Source organism: Pararge aegeria, chromosome 26 (assembly GCF_905163445.1).
Source record: "Pararge aegeria chromosome 26, ilParAegt1.1, whole genome shotgun sequence".
In the NCBI taxonomy this organism is placed as follows: domain Eukaryota; kingdom Metazoa; phylum Arthropoda; class Insecta; order Lepidoptera; family Nymphalidae; genus Pararge; species Pararge aegeria.
The window spans coordinates 9,458,360-9,484,193 of NC_053205.1; the positions used below are offsets into that span (position 1 = coordinate 9,458,360).

Below are 25,834 nucleotides of genomic sequence, written 5' to 3' on the forward strand. Positions count from 1 at the left end.
AAGTTAGGGTATCTGTATAGTGTTAATTATAATTTTTTTGAACTTTACACATGGTGATGTGGCCAAAAAGATCTTCGGCAATGTTCTTTCTATGCACATTGTGCTCCAATTCCAGAGCAATTCTGTTCAGCTGGCTGTGTAAATAAAATTTCTGCCTTAATGTAGGGTGGATTGCTACTCAAAATATAGATTTTATCTCTAGATAAAAACAAAATAATAAGACTGCTATTCTGATGTGTATTACTGTAAAGTTTTATCAAAATCAGTCCAGCAGTAGCGCGACAGGGAAAAAAATTCATACAAACTTTCCTTTTTACAATATAAGCAGGATACATTCTAACAATAAAGTTATTATATGCAGGTTATTTTTTTTTTTACATTTAAGAAAATGTATTCTTAATTTATTTTCTAGGTAACAAAACTACAAATAACAATGATAAGCAGAACAAAAATGTGTTGTGAAACAAGAAGAGTGTGACAACACCATGTGGGTGGATGATGCTTATAAAGAATGCTCAATGTCCCATAATCCTGTTAAGTTAGAAGGAAGTCTGTCTTATGATGCTGTATGTATATCTGTGAAAATAGAACCAGATGCTTCCAGCACTGTTCAAGTGGACGTAAAGTATCCGCTGAAGTATGAAAGTGCTACCTTCGGATGTACCATTTGCTTCCAGGAATTTTCCCACGAGCATGACTACAATGCACACATGAGCGTGCATTTACAGGTGATATAGTTTCTTTTATTTCATGCTTATTTCTGCAGCTTGGCAGCATTGTTGCTATGCTGTGTTACGCAGGGTTATTACGTTACTGACAACAGTTAAAAAAAAGTGTTGACCAACTTTGTTATACAATTAAAATAATAATAAAAAAAAATCAAATTGAGAACCTCCTCCTCCTTTTTTGTAAATCTGTTAAAAATACAAAACTACTATGATAGATATGCATTTTCTAACAGACTGTTTTTAGTAGACCTACTTTTATCATTTAGTACTTTATTGTCTAATCTCTCACATAATGTAACACGCAAACTTTTTTGTGCCGGCAGCTTGCTGACTGCGAGGCTTCACGAACATACCAGCCTCGTACAACTGCAAGCTCTGGCTGCCAACCCTCTCACTTCTCAGAGCACAAGTCAGTACACAGTTTCCCACCGTTTATATGTATCATAGTGAACTGTGGAAATTGTATCAAGGCTACATATCAGAGGATATTGATTCTGGCCACGGTTGTCAATTTCATTCTCAAGAAGTGTGTGCGTTACCACAGCTCCACTGCAGCCCGCCTGGTGCAGCGGTTTGCACTTTGGTTTGAAGTGGGAAGTCCCAGGTTTGATCGGGCAGTTTGTTCGTATTTGGGGTGTGACTACCATACTTTTGACGCCCGATTGGCGCAGTGGGCCGCGACCCTGCTTTCTTAGTCTAAAGCCGTTGGTTCGATTCCCACAACTGGAAAATGTTACTGTGATGAACATGAGTGTTTTTCAGTGTCTGGGTGTCTATATGTATATTATAAGCATTTATAAAAATATTAATCAGGGATCTTAGTACCCATAACACAAGCTACGCTTACTTTGGGGCTAGATGGCGATGTGTGTATTGCCGTAGTATATTTATTTATTTACTAGCGTACCCATCCCGCTTCGCCGGGCTAGATTTTGTTTTATTTTATATAAACAATAAACTTATATCATTAAATTTTTAATTCAAGTCTAATAATATATTAAATCATTTATTTCTCTCCGTATTCATTCTCTTCTTTTCTCTTCTCGAGCGGGTGAAGATCATTTTCTACACCCATGTACACCCAACAATACAGTATCATCATAGTAAATAAAAGCTGTATTGGACAGTTTGACAGTTCAAAAATAGGAGTGCTCCGATCGTCACCAAACTTCAGGATTACTCGCCAGGTCAATCCGGAGATTCCCTGAAAGTGTCTTAGAAATCGATCCAGCCGTTTCGGAGCATATACGGAACATACCCACACACTTTCTCTTTTATATATATAGATATATAGATTTATAATAGATATATAGATTTATACTCCCTAACAGGTTAGCCCGCTACCATCTAAGACTGCATCATCACTTACCACCAGGTAAGATTGCAATCTAGGGCTGACTTGTAGCGGAATAAAAAAAAACTAGTGCAATGTATTAGAACTGTAGTAGGATAGCGATGAGGCCACGAAAAGATGCAAATAAACATACCATACAAATATCACTTTATTTATTTACTTTATAAACTATGACAATATGAACTTATCGTTTAACAACCTCGCAATTCACTTCATAATTCACTGCAGAGAACGATCCAACCCGCCAAGAAGAAAACCCAATTTCCCGCCAAAACTCACAGCCGTCCAGGTAGGATCCAAGCAATTTGATTGGTTCCCGCCGTTATGCGTCTACCAGCGTTAACCAATCGGAGAATGACAACCGATCGTCTCGTTCAAAAATAAGATTAATTTAAAAAAAATAACATAGAAGTGGAATTAAAATGCTAGTTAAATTTAAATCCTAACAAATGTACGCGATATTGAAAGTTTTATAAATTTTTAATGTAAATATTTTGCAGGTATGCCGTTCAGAAGCTGTATGACTCACGCCCCTCTGCAGATTTGGCTCAAACTCTAGGTAACTGACAGCTCTATGACTCTGTGAAAAATCTTAACAAAAACTAACTGTAGTTTTGACAACCTCTCTGGCGCAGCATTGAGTGTTGTTGTTCTAAGTTAGAATACCCGGGTTCGAGCCCCTGTAGGGGAAATTTTGGAATTTATAACTTCTGAATTTTCCTTAGTCAGAAGGTGCCCTTCGTACAAGATTCGCCCGCTCGCAACCGAGTCGTTTTCGAGTATCGAAATACTCATAGAAAATGGATCTTATATGTAGGTTGCTAAAGCTCAAATTTGCCTGCAATTCTTCAGTTAGGCATGCTTGCAGAACATAGCTAAATTAAACAGTAGTACGGGATTTGCGCTCCTAAAATGGGTGTGAGGGTGAATTTTACTTCATAGCTCCGTTAAATTTGAACCGATTTTGATAATTCTTTTTTGATTTGAAAGTGTATACTAACAAGCATGTATTGTCTAATTTTAATGAAGATGTGATAAATATTGTCGTAGATAAAATACATAACTCTTCAAAAATACTAGCAAGTCGCAAGGTAAAACGATCGTATGCATGCGTACCATCCTACTGATATTATAAATGCGAAAGTTTGTGAGGATGGATGTATAGATGGATGGATGTAAGTATGAAATGATTGATGAAATATAAATGTAATGTACTACATGTTTATCTACAAAAGAATCCGCGAGGCTATATGTCTAACTGTTATGGTTAAGTCACAATAACTAATTTTTTTTTAATTTTTCTTTCCAAATTGTAAGATGTTGGCAATCCTATTATGATATTAATCCTTATCCAAATAAAAAGTTTAATAAATATTAATTTTGATTATATACCAGCAAATTCCTTTTTAAATTATTCAAATGGAACCTATCGCTTTGAAGTTGCAACGGGTATAGAAACGCAAAAAGCAAGAAAAATGCAGCGGGCCGCCCGGCCGCGAATAACATAGATTGGAAATAAAAGTGGACCTGGTAGGTAGCGCTGCAATTCTTTTCTAGGTTTTTTTTAAAGATATTAAAACCCCTAATAACCGATTCGGTGCAGACGAAGTTGCGCGGGTCAGCTAGTTTATAATATAAGTAAGGAAGTGAGGATAATAATGCGTTAATATATTTTGTTTCAGTCGCTAATCCGCACGCGAGACTTGCGACAAATAACGAACTGCCGCTAACTGAAGAAACCGACAGAAGCAAGAAACGAAAACTAGTGCATGAAATCAACGAATTAGGAATTAAAACAAACACCACTGTGAATAAATTAACAAAACGTGTGAAAATTGATAGAAAATTTGTTGAATCTAGAAAATCTATTAGCACTTGTGACAATCATTATGTAACTGGCTCTAAAGATTCCCATAGTGGAAACAAAGCCACAGAAGATAGGAGCAGTAAAACAAAAACTTCACTAGAAGCAACTGAATGTACACTATATGGCATTAATGTACGTTCTACTGAGGGAATATGCTTTAAATGCGACTTCTGTCAAAAGACGTTCAAACGGAAAAGTCTCTTAGTTGAACACATAAAGTCACACAAGCTATGTCAAGACATAAGTGGAAGTAACCTCGAGCAAATGAAAACGCAAACTTGTGAAGAAAGCCATTATTGTAATTTATGCGGGTATAAATGTTCCCAGGATAGTGCGCTAGTGAGGCACATGAGAACGCACACTGGCGAAAAGCCATTTTCCTGTAAGATGTGCGAGTATAAATGCGCGCACAAAAACAGTTTAGTGCTGCACATGCTTGCACATAATGGCGTCAAGCCATATTCATGTGAAATATGCAAATATCAGTGCTCACAAACAAGTGCACTGGTTTCGCACAGGAGAACGCACACCGGCGAAAAGCCCTATTCTTGTGAGTTATGCGAGTACAAATGCGCGCACAACAGTAGCCTGGTGTTGCACACGCTCGCACACACTGGCGAGAAGCCATATTCCTGCACGGTATGCGACTATAAATGTGCACAGAATAAATACTTAGTACAGCACATGAGAAAACACACGGGCGAAAAACCCTACTCTTGTAAATTGTGCGACTACAAATGTGCGTACAGTAGTAGCCTGGTATTGCACATGGTATCGCACACCAGTGAAAAGCCATACTCGTGCAAGCTATGCGACTATAAATGTGCTCTGAATAAAAATCTAGTCGCGCATTTACGGACTCATACAGGCGAAAGGCCACATTCGTGCATGTTGTGCGAGTATAAATGCGCGCAAAAAAGTGATTTGGTGAAGCATATGAGAACTCACACCGGCGAAAAGCCTTATTCGTGCCAGTTGTGCGAGTATAAAAGTGCTAGGAATACTCACCTGCAGCAGCACATGAGAACGCACACTGGTGAAAAGCCTTTTTCATGCAAGTTGTGCGAGTATAAATGCGCTAGGAATACTCATCTGCGACAGCACATGAGAAAACATACTAATGAAAAGTCTAATTTGTGCTAGTTGTGCGAGTGTAAATGTGCCAGGAATACTCGTCTGCCACAGCACATGAGAGAACACTTATGAAAAGCATTATTCGTGCAAGTTGTGCGAGTGTAAATATGCTCGAAATAATTACCTGCAGCAACACATGACAACTCACACTAATCATAAGCATTTTGTGTGCTAGTTGTGCAGGTATAAATAGGCAAGCTTCCAGACATATGCTGGTGTTCGTCAAGGATGTATACTGTCTCCACTCCTTTTCAACAAATATACGGAGTATATTATGAGAATCTTGGAGGAATGTGACAAAGGGATTTCAGTAGGAGGTTGGAAGATATCTAACTTAAAATATTCCGATGACAGAACTCTTTCCGCTCAAACTAAAGAAGACTTGGTATATTTGCTGATACGCCTAGAAAGAATAAGCCTTTCTTTTGGGCTCAATAGAGACAAAACCAAAATAATGTCGTGAGCCGAACTAAACCACGCTGACACGCATGATTGGCAACTGTGATGTTGTCCAAAACTACGAGTACTTTGGCTCTACCATCACTAACACGGGTGGGTGTGAAGAATAGATTCAAAGAGATGTGCTATAACAAGATCTGCCGTTGATAGGTTTAAAAAACTGTGCGAACGGTGCAACCGTAATATTACTAAGACTACGAAAGTCCGCCTAATGAGAATAGTCGTCTTCCCAATATTTCTGTATAGCGCAGAAACATGGACTGTTCGACAAAGACCGTCGCAAAATCGATGCACTCGAAATGTGGTGCTGGCGGCGACTGTTGCAGACTGTTGCAGGACAGCTTTGCGGACTAACGTGTCGATCCTGGAGGAACCGAAAGTCAAAGAGTCATTATCGTCGACTGTGCAGTTACGAATCCTCAAGTTCTTTGGACATATTGCTAGCAATAAACACTCGATGGAACGACTCGATCGACGATCATCGACAACCACGACCACTCTGTCAAGAGTGAAAGACTAAGGAGAAGAAATAGGAATACTCACCTACGGCAGCACATGAGAGCATACTTTAATAATGCCTTATTCGTGCATGTTGTGCGATTGTAGCACATAAGACACCAATCAAAATCATTATTCGTGTAAATATAAATGTGCTAGGAATATGAAAAGCATTATTCGTGCAAGTTGTGCAAGTATTAATGTGCTAGGAATATGAAAAGCATTATTCGTGCAAGTTGTGCGAGTATTAATGTGCTAGGAATACTCTCCTGCAGCAGCACATGCTAACACGTACTAGCACTGTGTAACGCACCCAGTGATAACGAAAACGTGGATACAAGCTTTTTAATCTGTGGTTAGAAGCAATTCTGATATGTTATAAATATGGAGGGTAGAGGTAAGGAGGATCATCTGTGTATATGAAAAAGTGTCGTCAAAATGTATTAAATTAGGATGGCGCCACATTTGCATCAAGGTAACTCTTAAAAGAAGCGCCAAATATAAATATTGTTAGAGTAGGCTTGAAAAATAAACAAGGAAGTAAGGTTATATTTACCACAATATTTTGTACAACGTAAGTTGTTGAAATTCTCAATAATTAACTACTTTAGTCGATAATGACATTAAATTTTTTAACTCGGCATACTTCAATTCATCTACGATTGCTACATTCATACCATACCCTGTGCATCCACCAGCGCCATTGTGGAGGATTTTTGAACTGTTATTTAGCGCAACAACTGGACACTTTTTCAACTTTTCTCCCATATAAGATGACTCTCCTTACCTCTACCCTCCATAGTTATAAATAATTGTTAAGAATACAGACTTCACAATTATTCATTGTGTATTGTAAATTCAAATGTATATATTGTAAGCACTTAAGATTAAATAAACATATTATTTATAAAAAAGTTGTTTGAATTTTTGATTGAGGGCGCGGTCTCCACTCAAACTGAAGAGGGTGTATTGTCTATCACGCTGGCCCAGTGCGGATTGGTAGACTTCACGCCTTTGAGAACATTACAGAGGACTTACGGACATGCAGGTTTCTCCACAATGTTTTCCTTCACCGTTAAAACAAATGATTTGTTAAATTTAATATTTACACTATAAACGCTGCACATAAGAAACGAAGGAAAGAAAAGAACGATTTGCCTTGTGATAACGACTAAGACACCGTGAGGTATTTCTGCATCCTCTAGGCTCATACAAGACTGTATGACTGTAGAAGTGTATCTGCCTTTTCGGAAGGACACGAACCACCTGAGGGAAGAGGGGCGAGCGCTAAAACTCTCCATGAGAAGAGCCTCAGGGCTCGATGATATCGGAGGGAGAAATGGGGGACGTCGATCCGAGAGTGCCTTCTTTGAGGATATTGACCTCGACTCGGTTCGAAGTAAATCTGACTTGGTGGACCTTTGGACTTATTGTGGTTTGGTCTGAACGCCCGCGTTACCGTTGTAAGGGTCCGTTGTGACGTCAAAAATCGAGGTCTCGTCTTCGCCGACGAAGAATGCTGTGTGTGTGTGTGTGTGTGGTTGGGATACATTGTCGGTAGTAGTTTGATCGTCTGGGATGGGCAATCGGACACCACTAGGGGTTGTGGTGTCCGATTGCCCATCTCAAAGTAGGACTAATAATGTTTTAATATACTGAGCTATGGTGAGAAGATCGAGGTCTCGGTGAAGTTCTACGTTGCGCACGAACCACGGGTTGCCCGTGGCCCATGTGCATAAACTTATTCTGTAGGTTTTGAAAGCTCTTGTAAGACTTGTGAGAGCGATGGGCGAAAACTATACTGGCGTATGTCATCATGAGACGTTATCGTGTGGCGGAGGGATAGTTTTCTTTTACGGTAAATCATCACACTCGCAGCCTTGTTGCGGGCCTTGCGACTGTGTGCGTTGAGGCTCATCCTATTATTAATTTTTTGGCCCAGGTATTTGGTCTTGTCTTGTCAAGGGATAGGACGCCAGTAGAGGGTGACTTCTGAGGGGTTTACCGTGAAGCGGCTTTTCGGTTTGTCCGCGAAGCGCACCGCTGCGCTCTTCTGGGGGTTAACCTCGATCCTCCAGAGACGGAAACACTTGCCCAGCAGGTGGATCGCCTTTTGGAGTTGACTGGCGATGTAACTCTTTTTGGGATCGCAAAGGATGTTTGACTGTCGCCGGTAGGTCCCGGGGAACGTCTCTCGTGAAGAGCGCGTACAGAAGCGGGGAGAGTGCGGTGCCCTGAGGGATCGGATCAATCTAGGGGAAGATGGCGTATCGTCGAGACGGTAGCAAAAGGTGCGGTAAGGAACGCTCGCAGAATACGTTCGAGTCGAGCTGGCAAGCCCAGATGGTGGAGCTTGTTCAACAAGCCAGCTTGCCAGATCGAAGGCCTTGGCTAGATCGAAGAACGTGTCGATCGTCGGGACCATGCGTCTAGTGCGGTTAAAACCTGCGACTGAACTGTAATTATTTATTTATTTATTTCATTAGATATACCAACGATACACTGTATTATCATTAATCATTTGACAATATAGTTTAATGTAAAATTAAAATAATTTACTTAAGTAAATAATGTACTTATGTATATAATGTTCTTAAGTAAATAATGTACTTAAGTATATAATGTACATAAGTAAATAATGTATTTTAGTAAATAATGTACTTAAGTAAATAATGTAATTAAGTAAATAATATACTCAAGTATATAATGTATTTAAGTATATAATGTATTCTAGTATATTATGTAAATAAGTATATAATGTACTCAAGTAAATAATGTACTTAAGTTAATAATGTACTTAAGTAAATAATGTACTCAAGTAAATAATGTACTTATGTATATAATGTACTTAAGTATATTATGTATTTAAGTACATAATGTACTTAAGATGTACTTAAGTAAATAATGTACTTAAATAAATAATACAATATTCTAAATAAAAAAAATTGGTTGTCTGTACGGTTGGTGTCGGTAAGTCGGCTTACTGACGATAATTGAACGTGACAACGTCGTAAGAAAATACTGATGGAATGATTGTATTTTTAAAAACAAAATTTTAATTTTATTTGTTTGATAGATATTATCGTTGCTATAAACAATTGACACCACATTCACTTTTCACTGCACTTCATCCTTGCCGAAAACATGTAAATGTATTATTGTATAGAAGCTGTCCACGCGGACGCATCGCATCAAGTAGGAGAGAGACAGATGTCGAACGCGGAGACGGACTGTGCCTCTTTGTCGCTCGTTCCACGCTCTTGCTTGCACTTCAAGCCTTGAATGGAACGCCTCAGAGCGAGGTAACGCCGCATATGTCATGTTTTTTCGTGCGTGCAGCCGGCTCCATCGAATTATAAGACGTTGTCACGTCAATAAAATAAAAATGTCTCTCTGAACTAATTCATTATAATGCAGACAGTCGAACAGTGCAGACGTCTTTTCTTTTCCCTGCGACCCATATATATACCGACACTGATGTTATAAACGTTTACCATAAAATGGGGAAAATGGGAAAAGTTTGCGAGCTAGCAACATTCCGCGGGTGAAGTGAGACGTGCTCGACGCGTTTTCCCTTTTTTTTTACACAATGCACTGAATGCAATAATGGCTGGATGAGGATTCTGTATCTTCTCAATTCTATGTATTAAATAACAAAATCTCAGTCAAATAGAAAAAAAGTAGTAATTTTTAATGTCGGTTAAGAAACGTGATCATCGTGAGACTAAATCATTACAAGCGCTTGGGTACATTCCGTTTCATTTGGAGTCTTCCTGTTTTAGTAAAAAGGTTCAAAATCTCTACGCACTTTGAATGTGGGCTACATTTCAATTATAAAACAATCATCCTACCTGCGGCAATTATTTATTTCAAACGACATTAAAATAAAGTCTACTACAAAATATTAAGAGAAGTAATTTTTAATGAAAGAACGGGCTCGGACTACGATGCACGAATTTCAAGAGGCTGTAAGATTGAACGCGTCTTTAGCCAATACTTTTTTTAATACGCTTTTTTTAGCTTTAGACGTATGTATGTTATTTTATTTACATTTTATAGTTTCACGATGTACTTTTTTTTGTCAATTCAAAATTCTAAATTCAATTCAAAAATAGTAATAATATTTATCCTATCCTACCTATCCTATCCTATCCTATAATATTATAAATGTCAATGTATGTTTGTTTGTTACGCTTTCACGCAAAAACTACTTAAACGACCCTCATGAAAATTTGTACACATATTCTTGGAAGTGTTAGAAGTAATATAGAATACTTTCTATCCCGACATTAAGCTGTTCCTTTGGGAGAGGGGATGAAAGTGTTTGACGATTTTACACCATAACTCCGACAAATTATAACCGATTTAAATAATTATTTTTGTACTATAGGGGTTATAAATTATAATATGTGTTTAATTTTGCCCAAACGGTGTATATCTGATGAATGTGGTTGGAGATAGAGGACACAACTCCTCAGAGGACGGCAGAAAACCCCTCATTTAAGGCTTAGCGATTCTGAATATTTTAATTTTTTTTTAGAACTACAACTAAATTGAACGCCACTGAAACCGACGAGGTTGCTATACAATTAATGAAAAACCCAATTACACGGTTCCTTTGTAGCATTCGAATTCATGTCTCACAAGATATAAATGAATGAATACACTTTTATTTTACACCAAAGAAAAAAGTAGTTACAGAGATATAAACATAGAGCAAGAGAGTAAAATTTGGTGGCGTTATAGCCAACCAAAACAAAAAACAAAAAATAAAAAAGAGGTAGGTGGTGCAATAAATAAGATTTAAACAAGATAGTAAAATCAAAGAAATTATAAACTAAAATGCTTGTTAAAATTACTGTGAATAATTAAATAAGAATTATCAGCATATTTGTTAAAAAGCTAATAAATTTAGTAAAATAAAAACAAAAAAAATATTTAAATTGTTGATGTTGGAAAAGAGCAACTGCTGTGTTTGCCGGCTTCTTCTCGGTAGAGTCTGCCGCCCGAACCGTTGGTAGAGTCACTAAAAACAGACAGACTTGACGTTTCAAAAGTGCTTATAGAGTGATTTCCGTTTTCACTAACGAAGGACAAGGCAATGCTTAAGTAACGCCTAATCAAAAAAGATTCCTAGGCATACATTTACCTTTCACCACTTGATATTTACTAGGCAACTCAATACAAATGTAACCTCACCTGTCTATGGTTCAATGTATTTGTTTGTATTGTCATATTTTTCATTTATTGTATGGATATAAGAATAAAAAAAACGAATTTATGTTTTTTTCATCTGTCAAGTGTCAGTCAAAAATTAACACACATTACACACACGTTTAACTTTCACCAATGGATTTTAGGCAACTTAAAACAAATGTAACCTGTGTGCGTCTATGGTTCTTGCGACAAGGTATTTTGCGTTCGTATTGTCATATTTTTCATTCTTCGTATGGATATAAGTTTAAAAAAAAAATCGAATTTGTATTGGATTTCTATCCAGAAGAAAGCGTTACTTTGCGGAATTCCATGATATATAATGAAAATTAAGCTTAATGTGATATACTCCGCGAAAAGCAGGAGAATCTGCGTGGTGTAATTTATAATTTCTTCAATCCTTATACTCCACACCAATCAGATCTTCGTCGATGTACCCTCTACGCACGGTCTGCTCCGAAACCGGAGCATCCTCAGGAGATGTTGACTTTACAATGAATAATTGTTGTTTGAACCATTTGTAAAAATAATAGTTTATATATATTTTTTTTATCTGTCGAGTGTCAGTTTACGAGTCCCTTAAACTTTACGATCCGCCGAATCGGTCTCGTAACTTTAGACGATGCATAACGTCGTTAGACATCACATATGAATAAGAGTTCGTGAAACGTTTTTTTCCCTAAGAATCAGCGAAGAAATCGGAGATTCCTTGCCTTCTTGAAATAAAATCTGTTTTGAATTTTAGCCTACACAGGCTAGAAAACTTGTCAGAAGAATGAATATTTGTCAGAATTTTGTTTAATTCAAAAATTCTTTGTTCACGTATGCCTATCACAGGCACTTATGAAGCCTTCGTACACAGGTATATCAAGTTACCATTATTGTTAGGTGATGGTGATAACAAGGTTTGTTAACTTGAAACTAAAGCTAGGAGGATTACGAACGCGCCCTGGTCTAAGAAGAGCCCACAACAAACTTAGCTGGGTTAGTTTTGATGTTATCACCATCTCACAGCCAATTAATATTAAGCTATGAAGTTAGATTTTTTGAATTTTGAATTTGAATTTGAATTTTTTTGATAAATAATTAATCAAGCTTCTTTATCGTTTATGTAATCCTTAATATTATACCTAATAGGATTTGTCTATAAGTTTACGTTTTATATAAACTTTGAACATATTGAGAGACATCTCAAAGATTTTATCCGGTAATATGTTTTTAATGTAATATAGGTAACCCTTTAATGAATTTTTCATTTCATGTAGTCTGGTAAACTGCACAATGTGTTTATTAAGGTTTTTATATTAAGAATCAAGAGATTTCTTTTAAGTTTTACTAATGTGAGTACCTAGTCATATTTCGATATCTGTGAATGTACCTATCCAGTTACGGTGCCTACAGTCACAAGAGATTGTAAATGCTGGCTGAAGTTAAGAAATGGTTTAACACGAGTCACGACCTATCCTATTAACTTCACAGTGGGCGATGTGAAGCGTTTTCTACAGAAACTGGTTTCGAATCTATCGAAACATAACCTAGGGGAATAAATCACGTATTTCCTCTGCGAATAAGTCACAGAATGTATGTTAGGAATATGATATAACAGTTATTCCCGACGCAGATCAATTGCCGCAATTGGTGCAAGTATTTGTCGTTTAGAATTGACTTGCTAAATGATTAGTAAAGCGAAGCCCTACGACACAAAGAGGGGCTGAGGCATGCCGTACGCGTCGCCACCGTACGTACTGCGGACCCGTGTCGCCGTCCCGCTCGCACGCGCGGCGAAGAGCGGGAAGACGCGCGCGGTCTGTGGCGCGGTGACGTCACGGCGCGGGGAGGGCTTGCAGTCAGTGTACGGCCGGCCGTCGAATTGAGCGGACGGGTGCACGATGCACGCGCGGTGAACAAAACAATCGCGATGCTGTTCGAGAGTCCCAACGCGAAACTGTTCCCGGCTTTCAACATCCCTCCGCCCGTCAGGCTCAGGTGAGAGAGCCCTTACATAAGTTACTGCGGCTAGTGTCCAGTGCCAGTGTTCCGAAGCCGCAAAACTCCAGCGGAGTGATATTTCAACGGTTCAGCGCCGCGACATTGCCTGTCGCGGCCGGCTTCGCAAACCAAACGTCGATACAACATTACTGCTCTGTTTTTTCTGCGTCGTCGTGATTCTGTGGATCGTGTAAAAGTCCCGACATTGCGGTGAAATCGCGTTCTGAGATTGATCCGACGATGTTCCGACTGTATTTCATCATTGCAACAAAAGGGTTCGGGATTGTTTTGGTCCTTCGATTTGTCGTATTCCTGCTCCGCTTGGCGACTGGGGCCGGCATGTTGTAAACAAAAGACGTTATGTGCCGTGTCGCCCTCTTCCGTTATTGAGGTTTTGTTTTCGATGGGGTATAGGTGTCGCAACATTGTATTCTTATATATTAAAACTATAGATATCGATAAGTTAGTTAAACGTATTATTTGTTCGCTGGAAGAATCACATAAATCGCCAACACGTTATGAGCGAGTTTCGAAGACATGTTTCCGAGAATTTGTAACGAACGTCAACCATGTCGCCCGTTCTGGATTGCTTCCACGGAAATTGAAGCATAATGGATGTTGAATTACACTCGCGGCCGTAACCTTGAAGCCTCAAATCCCATTAATCTCACTGTAACAAGATTGTAATACAAGATAAATGTTAAAATGAATTCACTAGAACTCCTGCATTCGAGGCCAGTTTTCTGATTTGTTGGGTATATTACGGAGCATCGCTGTTTTGTAGCACTGGAGTAGATCTCTACTTACACACAAATACATTTTTTTGCTCGGGCGAGCAGTTACGTGAAACCTTTGTTTTAATTATACAAAAAACTCTTGTCTGTATGAAGCCAGCAATCATTTTCATTGCAGCGTATTTCAATCTAATTATTTCCTCAAGCAATTGAAAGTAGTTGTCGACTTCGGACATTATAGCGTAATAGTATTGGCTAACTTTAATAAATATGATTTTTCTTTGATTATTACAGAAGTCTTATATTACTTCTAGCTGATGTTGTATGAGTTATACTGTGTAATGATGTTTAGTGTTTTAAGAATCTTATCTATCTATGTAATACTTTTGTACGAGCAATTCATGTATATATTTATATATATAATCTTAATCGACGGACTCCAACGATTTAAGTTTCATTTTTAGAAAACGTAGTTTGATCCGTGTTTTAGGGCAATCAAATCGTGCGGTCTAGAAACCAAGACCTTAGTTCTAGTTCAGATAATTTAACTTTGCCTTTTTTTGGTAAATCCTAAAACAATACCGACCTAAGCTCGGTCATCCAGATAATTAAAATGTGACCATCTGATGATACACAGTTTAAAAATAAAAATATATACATTTTTTGAATTAGGTCGGTGCAACAGCCATACTTTACGAATTTCCACAGTGTAAATTATAATTTCTTCAACTTTCATACTCCACACCAAATAGATCTGATCTGATCTGATGTGTTTCCTCAAAAATACAATCTAGGGTTATTCAAGGGGCGGGTAAACAAACTCCTTAAAAGCCGGGGCAACGCATCGGTGGCTCCTCTGGTGCTGCAGATGTTTATGGGCGGCGGTGATCACTTACACATCAGGTGACCCACTTGCTCGTTTGCCCGCTATTAATATATAAAAAAAAAAGATCTTCGGCAATGTACCAAGTACGTTTTGCTCCGAAACCGGAGCATCCTCAGGAGATGTTGATTTAAAGTGAATGTTCTTAAGACAACTAGCAGAAAATTGAACATCACCTGAGGATGCTTAGAAGCGAAACGCACGTACAGTAAATTTCCGAAGATCTGTTTGGTGTGGAGGCTAAAGATGGAAGAAATTATATATTACACTGCAGAAATTCTCTTGTTTTTCGCGGAGCATAGGAAATTTAGCTTAATTTCATTGATACCTCCTTCTGAAGTACAGTATACAGTCCTTTTTGAAGTTGATATGTAATGAATGCCGTTCTAGTAGTATTTACTCCTCAGCGTTCAGAGTTAAAACGTGCAATTTGTTGTGTCGAGAGAAATCACAGCGGCTTTCAGCCGTCGTTATTGATTTAATAAGCTTACATTCTACGAATAGCGTGAATGGAAGGATGGCTCACTGTATTCGTTCACCTTTGGTTTATTGAAAAAGTAATGAAGTTCTTTCGCTGTGAGTGAACTGCTGAAGGTCGTTTTTTGAGAATCACCCATTGAGAAATCTCTTCGGATTGTTTAAAAGCTTTTGCCAATGCCACGGAAATGTCTTAATAATACAAGAATTCATATACATAAAGTTTCAGCAATTCGTATCTTTCATCGATTAATTTAATTTATAATAAATTTAATATTCTTTATTACTAGCCCGTGATATCGTGGGTTTTTAATGATCCCACAGGGACCTTTTATTTGCCCAAGCTTGAAGCAAGCGTCCAGTTTCGTTCAACTTCTAATTACTCTAATACTTTAATATTTTAAATTCCTATTTGAATAAAGAAATATTTGACTTTGAGTATGACGGCTGCTATTTTGTGATTTAAGTATCCAAATATAGTCTATAGGGTATTTTTGCCAAATTTCATCAAGATCATAGTTTGACTTCTTCTTCTAGTGCCATCTACTATCAGAGGTTGTCAACCATTAGGACTAACTGAATTTTATGGCTGCTCTAAATAGTGACTTTTTACGTATGTTAAACAACTTGCATAGACTTCAGCCAGGAAATTCGCCTTCGACCACGCCTTCACTTGCCTTCTTTCTTGCTTTGAATAATGAGTCGTAGCAGTTCGTACTTTGGATTCCGCATTACATGTCCCAGATGTTCGGGCTTTCTTCTTTACGCACTTTTTAGAATATCTGTGCATCCCCATTCTCTGCAAAACTGTGGTATTCCAGATATGGTCTCTCCAAGTCCGCCTTTACACCCACATCTCGATAGCTCCCAGCTTATTTCTCAATGCTTGAGTGAGTGTCCAGGTTTCTATTTCATGACAACTACAGTTTTCCTGACCGATTTCAGCCAATGTGTTCAATCTCCAGAAATATTTTCCAACTACGCGGGAGATATTGTCTCTATTCCATCACTCTCATAAAACGACGGGATGGCAGATCCGACTTGACAGTAACGAGATCAGGTTCTTTACCGAAAGCTTCGTATAATAACAGAGAATACGTCATCATCATCATCATCAGTCTGCAAGCATCCACTGGACGGAGGCATTTCTGAGAGCAAGCCTCCACACAAGGCCCTCCGCCTTTGTCATCCAGCCGCTTTCAGCTGCTTTTTTAAGGTCATCTGTCGAACGGGCTGGAGGTCCCATCGGTGCGCGTTCTTCACTTCCGGACACGTCTGCCCCAACGACCATCGGTTGTACGATAGAAATGACCCGGCCACTGCTACTTCTTTTTCTATTCTTTGGGCTTTTTATGTGTATGTAGAATAAAAAACAGCGTGTTATTCAAATGCGAAGGGACATTTTCAGATTACGGTCATAGCGGTTACGGTTAGCTTAACTGGGAATTAAATAGAATTATTCACACTTGCAAATTCATTGCCAATTTCAAATATTCGTTTAAAATTATCAATCTATAACATCGAATAGTCATCGCAGTTGAAACGGTCTTCTCTATCATTTATTGTCAGAGAGATTGATCGCAATTCTATTTATAAAACCACAAACTGTTGATTGCGTTCTCCGTCCGCATTTATGACTGTTTTTTATCTTTTTTCTGGGATAAAAAGTAGCTTATGTTACTCGTCTTCCTTTCAACTAACTCTATGCCGAAAATCCAGTTGATCGATTGCTAGCGCGTCAAGGAAGGACCAACAAACAAACACAGTTTCACACTTAATATTAGTATTCTTTAAGTTCTATTCCATTCTAGAATTGGGAATGATTAGCAAAAACCTAGTTAAATATCTTTTTTACCTGGAAAATCCAACCGCCGAATCCAGTTCGGATGGGAAGTGTTCGGGATGCTTCGAGACATCTTTTCGACCGAAATCTGTCATTGCCTGAAGACCAAAGTCTTCGAACAAGTGCGTGTTGCCACTTATCACTCACGGATCTGATCTATGGGTCTCATAATAAGGCACAGAGTAACTCACAGCTATGCTGGAAGTATCTCTACGTGATCAAATCAGAAATGAGGAGATCCGTAGAAGAACTATAGTTACCGACATAGCTCAGCGGGTCACGAAACTAAATTGGCATTGGGCGGAGCACATAAGTTGGAGGACGTTGGGGTCCCAAGGTGCTGGAATAGCGACCCCGCACAGATATACGTAGCGTTTGTCGGCCCCCAACGAGGTTGACAGATGACATTAAACGAGTCGCTGGGAGTCGCTGGAAGCAAGCGGCTCGAGAATGTTGATTTTGGAACTGCCTACACAAGACCTATGTCCAGCAGTGGAAGGCAATCGGTTGAAGTGATGGTAATATTAAAAATTAGTTAAATTTTCTCTTCTAATAATTTTAAATGACAATGTGAGATGGTAAGAACCAAAAAAAAAAAAGGTAACGAACTTAGTTATCGCCATCAGCTGACTTCTATGATGTCCGATTGGCGCCACTGCGCAGCGACTCCGTCAGCGACCCTGCTTTCTGAGTCCAAGGTCGTGGGTTCGATTCCCACAACTGGAAAATGTTTGTGTGATGAACATGAATGTTCTTCTTGTCTGGGTGTTTATTATAAAGTGTTAAAATAATCATCAGTCATCTTAGTACCCATAAAAAAGCTACGTTTACTTTGGGGCTAGATGGCGATGTGTGTACTGTCGTAGTATATTTATTATTTATTTTATTTTACATACATTACAATAACACATTCGCATTAATAATAGTAGTACGGAACCATTCGCGAGTGAGTCCGACTTTCACTAGGCCGGTTTTTTTTTTATTAGAGTTGATAACCGGTCACGAACTGGCTGCGGTGTGTGAAGGACCGCGTGCTGCGACCTTGAACTGCTGCTAGTTAGTACACATATGCATTGCTTTATGTGAATAATATAGCTTAGCTTGAAACCACTTACTTTTTAACTTTATAACACCCGACGCAAAAACGTTCGACGTGTCTGTGTGAGTTTTTCTGTCTGTGGCATCGTACTTCCCGAACGGATGAACAGATTTTGACATTGTTTTTGATGTTAATGAGAGTAATTTTTACGATGCGCCGTCACAAAATACCGACTCCCTGAAGTTAGTCATAAGGTTTGACAGTGTACACTTGCAATTGTCAAAGTCTGCGGTTCCATTCCAGTGATTTAATTGATTCACAATTGAATCATTCACAACAAAAAACTCAAATTTTCATGTTGAGTGAAACTTGGTTGTCCGATAATAATGTCCATTACAATTTACTTAATGTTAGATTATAATTTCCCAAAAGTTATGTGGAATAGTGCTTAATAGTTTATATAAATATATATATCCCATTTGAAGACTCTAATATTTGCACTGTGACAAATTTCTAATCCAAGATGGCCGCCACCACGAAAATGCAAATCAAATGTTTTTTCACTATAAATGTGTGTGTATGTGCGAATCACGTGTTTTTTACAACTCCACTATATGTGTGTATGTGTGTTTTTCTGTCTGAGGCATCAGTTTTGCTACTACGGGTAACATTATCAAAATTTCTTATTCTCTTAAAAATAAGCGTAGATATAATACAGTTGGCACGTGGGTGAACGATCTTTGGTATTTTCCTGTCCGTACATCGAGTGTTGCCTTCCCACGCGGGGTACTGAGGGGGGAGGGGACTCCCACGAGGGACGTAAATATGCACTAATTGTTCTATTTTTAATCCTCACTGCAGAATAGATAATATTACTTGAAGCGCACTTAACTTATCGCTTGCGTTAAATTTAAATTCAAAGTTCATTTATTTCAAGTATAAGCAATTTTATATCGTCAAGTCAGTCTGTTTGTAGTGACTCTACCACCGGTTCGGAAGGCAGATTCCACCGTGAAGAGCCGTCAAGAAACTCAGCAGATAAAAAAAATTCAAAAATTCAATATTAAAAAAAAAAAAAAATTATTTCTTTCAAGTAGGCCTAATATAAGCGCTGTAGAAACGTCAAGTCTGTCTGTGTGTAGTGACTCTACCACCGGTTCGGAAGGAAATAGCTCTTTTCCAACGTCAACAATTCTCATTCTTTCGTTTTAACATTAATTTTTCTATCTTGTGATTGTGAGGTCTTTTCCAACATCAATTACCAGTTTCCAATCAGTACAAATAAGTTTTACCGTTGAAGGAGAACATCAAAGTCAAAGTCAAAGTCAAAAATATCTTTATTCAAGTAGGCCCATTAGCCGGGATTTTTTTGGTGATCAATGATTTTTGAATTTGTAAAATCAAATTCAAATTCAGAACTTCTTTATTCATGTAGGCCCATCACAGGCACTTATGAAGCGAACATACATTTATGTTTACATAATTGTAAGGGGATGGTGATAACTTCGTTTGCCAACGTAAACCTAAAGCGCCCAGGTCTAAGAGCCCACAACAAACTTAGCCGGGTATTTTTTTGTTATCACAATCTCACAGTAAATTTATATTTAGCTATGAAGTTAGAGCAATTCACACCCAAGCTTTTTTTATCTTTTAAGTAATACTTAACGTTATAATAGGATTTCTCTGTAAGCTTACGTTTTATATAAACTTTGAAAATTCTCAAATTATAATGATGAAACTTGATTTTCCGACAGTGAGATAACTAGATAATGCGTTATAATAAATCTTTCTTTATATTAAATACCTTTTTCTATTGTTAGAGTTAGTTTTTTCTACAAACGCAGAATAAGACGAAAGATATTTTTTGAAAAGATTTTTATTCTGTTACGCCAAAGAAGTATAACGTCTATCGCGTGTACATAAGTACAAACACGTTTTTTTTTTTAGAAGATATAGAACTTATGTTGTTATGTTCTTATTTCTATGGATTTATGGCATAGAGTTAGTTAAAAGGATAGAGAGTTATTACAGAATTAAGAAAATACAGAAACCGTGTAATCCGACTAATATTGAAACATCAAAAACCACGCCACTTTAGTAGTGTTTCTCGAACAGGCGGTTAGTCAGTCAGTATATTCACTATATTGACGGCCGATTGGCACAGTTTGCAGCGACCCTGCTTTCGGAGTCCAAGGCCGTGGGTTCGATTCCCACAACTGAAAAATGTTTGTGTGATGAGCATGAAAGTTTTCAGTGTCTGGGTGTTTGTATTTATATTCTAAGTCATCTTAGTACCCATAACACAAGCTACGCTTACTTTGGGGCTAGACGGCGATAGGTATATTGTCATAGTAAAAAAATATTTAAAGAAAAATATACCATTTAGCAGTCGACAGTAATTATTTTACCTCTAAAGTTCTGAACGTTAACCATAAAGTGGGGAAAAAGGAAAAAAATTGTGAGCTAGCAACATTTCGCGGGTGTAAAGTGAGTTATTTTGAACACAATACACCGTACACAATAATGGCTGAATCAGAATTGTGTATGTTCTTGATTCAATGAGAGTGACGTAGGCTAATTTTTATCCCCGGAAAACTTACGCTTCCCATGGGATTTGTAAAAAACCGTAAAAAACGCGGAAGATTAACGCGGGCGACACCCAGTTGATGTTAAGTATTGAAAACCAGTTCAGTCAAAAATAGAAAAATAATCTAATGAAACGGTGAATATGCTTCACCCCTGCTCGAATACCCTTTTGTATCAAGGACAATGCAAGCCAAGGTGAGCCCTATGTCATGTCACCTGTCTCTTTCACGCAACAGCTGTTCAATGTTAGCGCGAGGGAGATGCAATTTGTGCAGAAACAAAGGTTGCATATGCCCTGTCCCTTACAAACAAACGGTTATTGTAGATCGAGTGAAAGGGAGTTAAGAGTGATAGTATTAAGATTATTTTGTACGAGATTGGAATGCAGCGAAATACAGGTATCGAGCATAGATTATACCCTGCTATACGTTGCCAGCGACTTTGTCCGCATTGATTACAAACCACCCGGTAACCATCAGTTTTAATTATTTTGTACATAACTTTTATGTATCAAAATAAATAATTAAACACGCAAATGTAAGTACTAGAAAAAGGTTAAAATCTGTCCAGTAGTTTCGGAGCCTTTTGAGTACAAAAATACAAGCAAACATAAAAATCTTCCCTCTTTATAATATAGTTATAGTTATTATAGATATATTGCAGCATTAGACTTTAAAATTTAAGTACTAAAGTATGCCACCACTTTCCACATATTTTTGAAGTAACTTCTTAAGGCGCGACTAGGGAGTAACTCAGATTTTTTTCCGACGGAAGTAATGCTTACGTCAAACGTTTGATTAGTTTCCGCAATTTAAAAATAATAATTTGAATCGATCGTAAGTACGAGTGTATGTCATATACTCCACGCTTCTTAACTTATGCCAGCTAGTGGCAAATATCATAATCAATTAGTATTATTTATTTCCAATATTTTCAATGTGAATAGCAAAGTGAATAAACATACATAAAAAATAAATAAATTGTAAAGCTTTTTAAAAATCTCTTAATATACTTAATAACTTAAAAAGGTTACACGCACACACTTTTTATTTTCATATAAATACTAATAAATAGTGGTCTGCTCAATGGATAAATAAGCTAATTTCAAATCACCCTTAGAGTTATTGTTCTTGTCAAGAAGTTTATGACATTGACATTGACAGATGGCATTACATAATACATAATTTATGGTACATTCGATTTAGTGTGCGGCTGAACTCTACCGAAATGCAAATAAACGGGTCGATCTTTTGCTCTGTGAAAAACACAATCAGAACTATGCCACGGATGGAGCCCTTGGATGCAATATCACCTGCACGGCTAGCATGAGCAGGAGACAATTATATCTCCTGGGAAAGGATAAAAATGTATCTTCTCCCACGGCTTTATCAACTCTCAGAGCACTGGCGTACAAGTGAAAATAATATCCAAATAATAATTGTGTAAAAAAGTGTGTGTCAGCTCCGACGCACGACTGGAGTTTACTCCTTAAGTACGATTGTCGAAGCATACACAAAAAGAGTTTATTTAGCTGAATAAAGATTAATACTGTAAGATTATTTGTTTAGATTGAATTTTCGTCACAGATAAATGCCATTCTAGATCATGCCATTCTAGGCTAGATTATCAATACGAGATGATATGCAAATCAATAAAATGACTCCTTTTGATAAAAACAGTCATGGATTTGGAGTATTTATATTTGATAAGAAGGTGCTGGCACGTTGGAAAGTTGGAAGGACTGGCGACTAAAGCGACGCGGGGAAAAAAGAAAAAGGAGCAGGGAGAAAGGATAGCGTGAAAAAGTCACATCGGGCGTTTGGGATAATTTGGCGAGATTTTAAAAAGGAAGAAGGGAAAGGAATATATTAGTAAAAGAGTAATTATTTTAAGACCCTAAATTGGAAGTATATTGTTTGCGTAATTGACAAATTATATGATAGTGTACGATTCTGAAATTGGTTTTTATTTGGACTGGAATCTTTTTACAATACCATATGAAAGGGTAAATTAAAAATCCTGTGCAATTTATTCACACACGGCGGAAGTGTAACTTCTTAAAAGTAGACTACGGGAGATTGAGGTGGATGTAGAGTATCTGAACTATTAGGATAAATGTAATGTTTATTATTTAGTTTACATGGTAACAAGAATAGGTAAAAAAATGTATTATGTTTTCTATCTCACGAAACGAAAACGTAACGACCTCGTTACGTTTTCGTTAATTAGTAGATTTTACTCCTCACATTCTTCTCATACCGCACATTTCCATATATGAAAATCAATTCTTAAGGAGTAAACTCCAATAATGAACGGGGGTAAACTTCTCCTATTCCATGTTCCCGTGCTTTAGCAGGTGGACACGTTAATTATATCCCTTGTCGGGGGATATAATCGGGGGATATAATTACTATGCCCTGCCCGTGCTAGCCCTGCTGGTAGTGATATTCAGTCTAAGATGGTAACGGGCTAACCTGTTAGGGGTATGGCAGTTTCATTAAACCTATTTTCCTATTAGTTTCTATGAGTTTCTACGCGATATCGTAACGGAACGCTGAATCGCTTAGCGGCACGTATTTGTCTGTAGCGTTGTAGTCAGCGACGGCCTAAGCTTTCCACTAGACAAAAAAGTTTTCAGACTATCACAGTGCTTAGTTTCATCTAGATGCATTCAGCTGTTTAAACGTGATTGAGTAACAAAATTCATCCAAACTTTCGCATTGGAACTAGGATTTATCCATGGCAACCAAAATAACAAAACCTCTTCAGTTCACACATTCTATAATTAAAAATTAACAAAATTACACTTTTCCAATCCCTATTCCATTTTTAACTAATTTTTACATAATGGCGACAAGAACTCTGTCCGCAAAACTTTTTTTAAAATCTTCCATAGAGGCAAAGGTCGACAGCCATAATGCCTAATTTGGATCAAGCTGCTAACAGTAAGTACAATCATCATAAAACTTACCACTAATTTATGCGTAGTTAACGTTTTCGCGGCTCCATTGACTGGCGCGTTACGTGGCAGTTAACGTAAGTAAATACGTACTTACGGCACCTATCGCCTGCCCACGTATCGCCGACCATTGTTTACGCTCGACTCAACGTAAATATTATACTACAGAAATTCGTTCGCGTGCGGACACCATTGTTTGCGTGCTATCCAGGACACTTTGTTAGAATGTCTTAGCTAGTTCAATACCACTTCTTTGTCTCTACTTTTATAGGTGACTGACAGTGAAATCATCCCATTATAATACTTAGGATAACTAAAGTGATAAAAAAGCTTGTGTATGAATTTTAGTAACTGTGTGATGGTGTAAAAAAACTCGGCTAAGTTTTATGTGGGCTCTTCCAAGACTAGGGCATGTTTGGAATCCTGCTTGCTTTAGTTTTAAGTTAACGAATGTAGTTATCACCATCACCATCATCTTAACAACCTCTTAAAGATATTTAAATAATAGAACTAATTACACTGTAAACGATTGTTTACAATAATTAAATATGATTTTTATTATTGAATCGTCTGCATCTCTTCTACCCCAATTGCTGCGCCCTAACAGGGTTTTAATTACAATTGCTTTTGATTATTGTCATATTATTATAAACAATGCATGAGTAATGTAATGTGAAATGCAAATAAATTGAAATTGAAATTGAAACCTATTACTGACCCACTATAAGGCTCGGGTCTCCTTACGTGAATAAAAGGTTTAAGGCCGTAGTCCACCACTCTGGGAATCTCTCAGGCATGCAGCATCGTTCACGGCTGATGCAATTGACATTTTAATTTTTGAAAACGCACATGATAACTTAGAAAAGTTAGAGGTGCGTGAAATATTCGTGATATATACGGTAAATATTGGTCACGGAGTTTTTTTTTTATTGCATTACAAGTTAGTGCTTGACTGCAATCTCACCTATTGGAAGTCAATGCTGTAGCCTTACCAACGGGCTGAAGATTTAATGGAGAGTGGCAGTTATATTAAACTTATACCAATCGGTTTCTACGTGACCGTTACTCTTACTCGGTAGGGTGGTAGCTTGCCATTGCCACAAAATTATTTTTCAAAATATTATGAAAAATAAACTTAATTTGCTATACTCTGCGAGAAGAGAAGAGTTATTTTGCGGAGTATAACAAATTATGCTTAATTTTATAATATTTCGTGTGAAGGCTATCACTATCCCCTTACAATCTCATCATCATCATCTTAACAGCCTATTTATTACTGCTATGAAAATTAAGCTTAATTTGCTATGCCATATATTTATAAGAAATTATAAATTACACCATACTTATCCTCCTGCTTTTCGCGAAGTATAGCAAATTAAGCTAAATGTTCATAATATATCATGGATTTCAAAGTAACGCCTGCTATACGATATCCTCCACACCAAAAAGAGACCTCAAGATGTCCTGACGATAAGAAGCCTCATAGTCACAATAATCATAGTAAACACGCAATTCAAACCGTCTGTCTTGCAACGTTCCGATATGCACTCCACTGTATTAGTTTAAATAGTTTTAGTTTCACTTTTATTTGTTTTACTTTTAATTCTATTCCTGGTATTGTTATTTGTAATCTTAACTAATATTTTAAATGTGAATGTTTTTGTTTGTATGTCTTCGCTTCACGCCCGTACTAAGTTACAAATTAAATTGATTTTTGGCATATAGCTGAAAGGACGGAGAGTAATAAATGCTTCTTTTGGTCTTGGAAAAATATCAAGTTCACAAAGTTGGTACAATCGTATTTACACCATGAAGTCATATTCTAAACAAGATGACCAATGGACTTGATATAACTTCCATAAGCACAAAATCCACTATATATATATACTGGGGAATGCCTAGCAACGTTTATGACCTGCCTGCTCGGACTGTCACATGGTTAGAGAATCAGAAAGAAATAAATAAAAATCGTCATTATTTTCACACATTTGTGTAAAATTTTACATTTGTATAATTAATTTATTTTAAATAAAATAAATATACGACTAAACCTTATTATAGCAATCAAAA

General features: G+C 37.4%; 2 protein-coding genes across 2 annotated transcripts in view; both read left to right on the forward strand.

The window, feature by feature from the left end:
* Nucleotides 1-596: 596 nt before the first annotated feature.
* Nucleotides 597-6,530, forward strand: LOC120635458 (gastrula zinc finger protein XlCGF57.1-like). The gene is made up of 4 exons (XM_039906484.1): nt 597-728; nt 1,052-1,137; nt 2,583-2,641; nt 3,765-6,530. The coding sequence occupies exons 1-4, from the start codon at nt 711-713 to the stop codon at nt 5,090-5,092; spliced, it is 1,491 nt and encodes a 496-aa protein (XP_039762418.1). The 5' UTR covers nt 597-710; the 3' UTR covers nt 5,093-6,530.
* Nucleotides 6,531-13,121: 6,591 nt separating this feature from the next.
* The window catches only part of LOC120635124 (RNA-binding protein Musashi homolog Rbp6-like), a 141,456-nt gene continuing 128,743 nt past the window's right edge, over nt 13,122-25,834 (forward strand). The window contains exon 1 of the mRNA XM_039906049.1: nt 13,122-13,240. Coding sequence (XP_039761983.1) covers nt 13,173-13,240 — 68 coding nt within the window. The 5' untranslated portion in view covers nt 13,122-13,172. The remainder of the gene's footprint in view (nt 13,241-25,834) is intronic.

What these genes read in the sequence shown, in the direction of transcription:
- LOC120635458 (XM_039906484.1), top strand. An exon ending in TCTCACTTCTCAGAGCACAA is followed by an intron (nt 1,138 to 2,582) that starts GTCAGTACACAG and finishes AATATTTTGCAG; the next exon opens with GTATGCCGTTCAGAAGCTGT. An exon ending in AGATTTGGCTCAAACTCTAG is followed by an intron (nt 2,642 to 3,764) that starts GTAACTGACAGC and finishes ATTTTGTTTCAG; the next exon opens with TCGCTAATCCGCACGCGAGA.